Below are 6,063 nucleotides of genomic sequence, written 5' to 3' on the forward strand. Positions count from 1 at the left end.
AAGAAGTGATATAAAGACAGGCACCGGGGGATGAGGAATGTGATTCGGAGAGGGACGAACTACAAGCGAGCGCCCCCTCCAGTCCGCATCCGCTACAAAGTCTCGTCCCCTGTTTTCTCCCAAGGGCTCGGTTCTGACGGGCGCCGAGGGGTTGAGGCTACCGCCACAGGGGAAGAGGGGCTTATGTTTAAGCGATGAGATCGAAAGGCTTCGGTGTTTGTGAAAGGCATGCGTAACAATGGTTTCTTTTGATCTGGAGTAATATCAACCCGGTGGTTGCATCTACTATTGCTGATCTCAAACGTGGGCGCTGGTCTTTGTATTGTGCAACCTTTAGTGGACTGTCAACTAAAAAAGACTGGGATGGGAAACCGCTGGCGTTTATGTCTCCATCTTGGCTTCGCTTCAGATGATGCGGTGTAACCACCAAAACAAGTAGGAGGCCTTCGGATTTTTTAAAGAACCCCTGAATGAATGGATCATCGTTTGTCGCAAGTCAGCTCTGGCTTGGCATAACCATGTATAAACAATCAAGAGTCATTTTTTAAAGAATGAGTTTTGTTCATGTTGTACCGTAGGGTAGCTCAGGAACCCAAAAGTGTGCCCGATGATAATCACCTCATTGCCCTTTAAACATCTGATCTGCACTCGTCAAAGGGAAAAAAAAAGGGTCTTGCCGATGATCACAGAGCCAGCCACGTATTTGTCGGCCTCTAATGCAACCCCTGCGTGAAACGCGTGTTCTGTGTGTATGCGATTAATATGCAAGATGCAGAGCCTGTCTTGTGCGAGGACTTCAGGCGAGCGAGTAGTCTGTGCTTTGACTTGTGCACCAGTAAGGACAGCCCCAAAGTGAACCTGACGGCCCATGAAACGGGGCATGGGTTGTTTATGCTCAATGCGCATGGCTTTACAGATTGCTTCTTTTTTAGGCGTCGATGCACCAATGGTCCAAGCGGTGATCTGTGCTTCAAACTGAGCAGCGCTTAAGAAATGGATTTGTGTAGATACTCTAGAGTTTTGGAAACAAACTTGAGGGAGCATTCATGTTTGAAAGTTTAATCCGGTTTCCAAAGGATTCCTTTGTTCTCCTGGATCCGCGACGCAGGGTCTTTTTAGCTGTCTGTAGATCAAAAGGCGAGACGGATCAACAAGAAACGAAACTTGGCAGTCAATCGCCTCCCAAGTCTTGAAAATTGGCCACCGAGGCGTCACGATTGGTCGTGAGAGGCTCTTGTATCAGACATCGCGGTTTCAAAGTATGGGGATCTAGCCAATGGAGCGGCAGACGGAGACGGATGGCGAATGGCTGGCTGTAACGGGGGGCCACCTTTACTGGTGCGTTTGAGAATTGCCCAAGGCGTAGGCCACGAGCCAATTAGAGCATCCCATTAACCCTCCATCTTTGTCCAGCTGCTGTCAAATGCTCCCCCAAACCCAGTAGCCGACAAGCTGGGGTCTTGCTGTTTGATGGACATGGGCAGGATCGCATCTTGGTTGGCCATGACACTTTATCGCATGCTCGTCCGTGGCCACGGCTGGTTGGAGAAGAGATGTTCAGGCTCATGTCCAGGCTTCAGCTGTCGTTCCATTCGCAGCTGGTAAAAGGATATGAGGATCCAGCGTCCCCCGTAGCCAATGGATCTTGCTGGTCCTCGAATCTTTGCTGCGTAGGGCTTTTCGTTCAATGTTGGGTAGTATTAGCGGATCTGCTGGACGTAGTATGGCTGACAAGGGGGGAGGATCAATTCTACTGTAGAATATGCGAATAGTTGACGAGTATTAAGACGACGTCGTTTCATGACCTGTTTTCCCCCCTTCTCATCATTTCATCCCATCTCTACAATCCTCGTTTCCTTTTTTTCTTTCTCATTAGGACTGGAATCCTATTTCTGGGCCGTGTCTATATTTCTTTCCGAATTGTTTCAATTTCGTTGCCACGTTTCGACACATCCCGCATACCTCTGGCAGGTACCGCAAGAACAAGTCAATCAGACAAAGACAAATCCGTCATCACCAGCCTTCTTTACGCTCTCCCTTTTGGATCAGAATAACGTGTTCAACGAGAACACGCCTTCTTGACGATTTTCCACGTCTCAGTCATTTCGCTTCTCTTTCTCCCTCGCGCTGTTCATCGATTCTTGGTGCCGGTCACCAAACCCGAAAAAGGTCAATACCCTTTCAACACTATTGAGAGGTTGCCCTTTTGTCTACTCTCCCTTTGTATGTAATCTCGAATTCCCATTCACCCCCGCATCAATATTTGCTTCCCTTGTCAAGCTGGTCTTGATTGAAAGAATTTTTGGTTAAATATCTCGTCTTGTTCACTGCTGTTTGCATTTGTTCTCATCAGCATTCAACTGAACAAAACACCCAAGACACCAGCCTCACAAGCATCAACACCAGCCTCATCCATCTATTTCAAATCATTTCCCCTCCAACCCCATTCACTTTAACCACCATTCCGGTGCCTGTCTCTCTCCGTCAAAGATCTCAGTCTAACAAAACGCCTCCCCCACAGCTTCCGGGCTTTGACAATCAGTCGCAAGCCAGTGCTCAAAAGCTAAACGCTACAATCGAGAGCGACAAAAAGTCTAAAAAGCTTTTGTTGCTTTTATCCATTCCCCCCTCGCACATCACCGACCCGTTGCGAGTAAAGCGCCAAGCCTTCAAGGCCTCGACCATCTTGTTCTGAAATCTGGACCTCCCGAGAGAGATCGGATCGCATCGACTGTCCTGTACGGAAAAAGAAGGTGCACTATCCGTCTTGTCTGGTTCTGGACTCGGCTTCACTCTACGGGGTAATTAATTAATTGTTTGGCATTCTAATCAAACAATTAATTCTTTCTCTGTACAAACGCGGAAGGTCTCACTTCTGTCATTGTTCGCGTCGTCATTTACTATTTCGGCTTTCGCGGGCGCTTCGCGAAACTGAGCGAGACAATCGGCCAAAGCAGCGACCGAATCCGCCGACTTTGCCGCCAAAAGAGAGACACTGTCATTTCACCTACTGCCGCATCTGCAACGCACTGCAAAGCAAAGCAAGGCAGGAACAAGGATACTCGGATAACCAAGCCACCGACATAGACGCCGCCTGTCTGGTGCTTTTGCCACTCTCTCTACTCTTGTGGCCTCTGTCTTTTGCTTGTCAGTCCAGTCACGACCCTCAAATCGGCCAGACCGCCGACCAGACCCTCTGGTCCCTCTCCAAGCCCTACAGACCTGACCTAGCTACAGGCTACGGACGGCCTTTTCCAGCGACCCCTGCTCTGCTGGTGACCCCTGTCAGCCTCCCCACCCCTGTCTCCTCCACTGTTCCACACCCCCTTCACTGCGCCGCCATCCACACGCACACACACGCCCCGGACACTCCCCTCCACCCCAAAACGTCACTTGTTACGAAGCCAGAAACGCCCCAACCCTCACATGAGCCATCTGTCTCTTGCTGGTTGATATATCAAGCCTCACGCATCCTTCACCCCTGGCACTTTTCTTCTTGTGCCTCAGTCACTGATACCCATCATCTGCTCTTTCTGTCTCTTTTGGATTAAAGGCCATCCCATCCAATCCTTTCTTGGGCCTAATCCTCTTGATACCCTCCACCTCTACCCTCCTACCTACTCCACTCACTTACACGCGGGCCCTTCCCGTGTATAATACTCAACCACATCCTCCTCCTCTCCAACACATCCACATCCACATACAACATGGACTCTTCATCAACACGATACCTCACCATGGAGGAGCTCAACAAGATTGCTCTCGAGCAGTTCGTCTACCAGCCTGTGGGTCGCGACATGATCGCCTATCTTGCCGAAGCCGCCCACCACGTCATTGCCTGCGACTCGACCCTCATGCCTCCCGCTCCCGTCGACCCCCGAACCAACCTCCCGACTCCTCCCCGGAGCCCCGAGCCCCGGACCGTTCGATCCGAAGATGGTGGCCTTCCTACTCTTGAGGAGTTCATCACTCAGCTCGTCGTCTCTTCCAACGTCCAGGTCCCCACTCTCATGTCGACCCTCGTCTACCTTGGCCGCCTCAAGTCCAAGCTTCAGCCCATGGCCCGAGGCCTGCGATGTACCGCCCACCGAATCTTCCTCGCTGCTCTCATCCTCGCCGCCAAGTACCTCAACGATAGCTCACCCAAGAACAAGCACTGGGCCAACTACAGCCACATCACCACTGACTGCTACAACTTTGGCTTCAGCCGCACCGAGGTCAACCTCATGGAGAAGCAGCTTCTCTTCCTTCTCGAGTGGGACCTGCGCATCACTGAGGAGGACCTCTACCGCGACCTCGACGACTTCCTCGAGCCCCTCCGTCACAAGATCGCCGAGCGACACGCCCGCAAGATGCGACACCGCGAGGAGAAGCGACGCCAGAAGGAGCTTTCTGCTGCCAACGCCCGATACCCCAGCCCTCCTTCTTCCCGAGGCCACTCCCGATCTCGCGGTGCTACTCCCGAGCAGCACATTCGCAACATGAGCGGTTCCATCTCTCCTCCTGGCCTCAGCTACAGCAGCTCCACCAGTTCCTACGCCTCATCGGTCTCTTCTGGACGCGCCGCCTACTCGCAGGCTACAACCCCTCTCGAGCCTTCGGAGCCTGAGCCCTACTACTACTACGAGTCGCAGCAGGGCAGCCTCTATGACTCGCCTGTCCAGATCGTCCCCGATGTCGACTACCCCAAGGCGCACATGGCCAACAGCCGCATGCTTCCCTACGAGATTACTGCCGATGAGTACCACCAGCAGTACCAGATGGACGCCGCCTCCAAGAAGCAGCAGCAGCAGCGTCCCAGGCGAGGCATGTGGGGTCGCCTTCTCGGTGGCAGTGTCGCTGTGCGATGAACCATCTGACTAGACCTGACCTGTTCGACATTCATAACTTAATGCATATTCCTGGCGTTCACGGGATCAGTTTTTTTTTTTTTCGGCATGACGAAACATTTCCGCATTCAAAAAGAAGAAGCTTGGCATGGCGTCGGTTTACTTTTTCACATCTGCTTTTGTTAGAAAACCAGATACACCACGGGATTGATGACTCTTTCGGCACTCATCTACCCGACAGTTTTTCTTTGTTTCGCCGACTCTACTTGTCTTTTTTTTATACTCTTGTTTAGCTACAGGCGTTGTTGGGATTCACATCAATCGATCGAGACGGCAGCCACCCTGGTGATTGGGGGCGTGTGCATTACAAGGGGGGAGTATTTGGCATTGGCAGGATTTGGACTTTTGGCATGACAAGTGTTAGTGTTATTTGACGGCCGCTTTGGTATCACGCTCCATGGGTGGTGGCATATAGGATGGGAATGGGTTTATACACTGCCACGTTTCAACAGGTTTGGGCTGTGGAGTTAATCATTGGGAATCAATCAGACAGACAGACACTGGGCGGTGCAGTTAGATTACATTACCGTCACTGATGCAATACAAAGAGAGGCGAGAGCCTCATGAACTACAAACAATGCCTTCTCATCTGCCTTGTGTGTGACCCGCAATCTTTAATCAATTAAAATTTGACTCTTGTGTGAATCAATTCACAGACATGATCTGCCTTTCTCACTGCCTGACGCTCTGCCTTGATGAATGTTGGCTGTTGCCATGGATGCGAGATCTAAGCCCATGTGATCTACTTTTTCCCCTTTCAGCCAATTGCCAAATTTGGTAGGCTGACCTTTTGGACCCTTGGAGTGGGATCCACTATTTAAGGCAAGCCCCACGACCAATCAACCATGAGTCAGCGGCGCCGTTAACGGGGCCAGGGGTTGATGCCCGCCCGTGTTCGGAAAAGTCAGAGTCCGACGGTTCCAAGGTACATACCAACGCAGAGTAAGCAGAATGAGGCTTGAATTGGAGTTGTCCCGCGCCGTCGGAAACAGGGAATAAAAAAGAGTCACGGTGAGTCGAAAATAACATCTACAAAAGGACAAATAATCAATTGTGCGTTAAAAAAGGATAAGGGGCAAAAAGACTGCGGAACCTGCGGGTATACTCTACGTGTACGGGGTTGCGTATTGCGTGGCGTATTTACTTGTAAGGTTTTTGAAGAAATACGGGATGT

The 6,063-nt window shown here is 51.1% G+C and overlaps 1 protein-coding gene across 1 annotated transcript; it reads left to right on the forward strand.

Annotated features, from left to right (window-relative positions):
- Positions 1 to 3,535: 3,535 nt before the first annotated feature.
- NECHADRAFT_103692 (uncharacterized protein) lies at positions 3,536 to 4,850 on the forward strand (the record flags this gene model as incomplete). The annotated part of the gene is made up of 1 exon (XM_003052480.1): positions 3,536 to 4,850. The coding sequence occupies exon 1, from the start codon at positions 3,708 to 3,710 to the stop codon at positions 4,848 to 4,850; it is 1,143 nt and encodes a 380-aa protein (XP_003052526.1). The 5' UTR covers positions 3,536 to 3,707.
- Positions 4,851 to 6,063: the final 1,213 nt, after the last annotated feature.

The sequence above is a fragment of the Fusarium vanettenii genome, assembly GCF_000151355.1.
Source record: "Fusarium vanettenii 77-13-4 chromosome 3 genomic scaffold NECHAsca_2_chr3_3_0, whole genome shotgun sequence".
In the NCBI taxonomy this organism is placed as follows: Eukaryota; Fungi; Ascomycota; class Sordariomycetes; order Hypocreales; family Nectriaceae; genus Fusarium; species Fusarium vanettenii.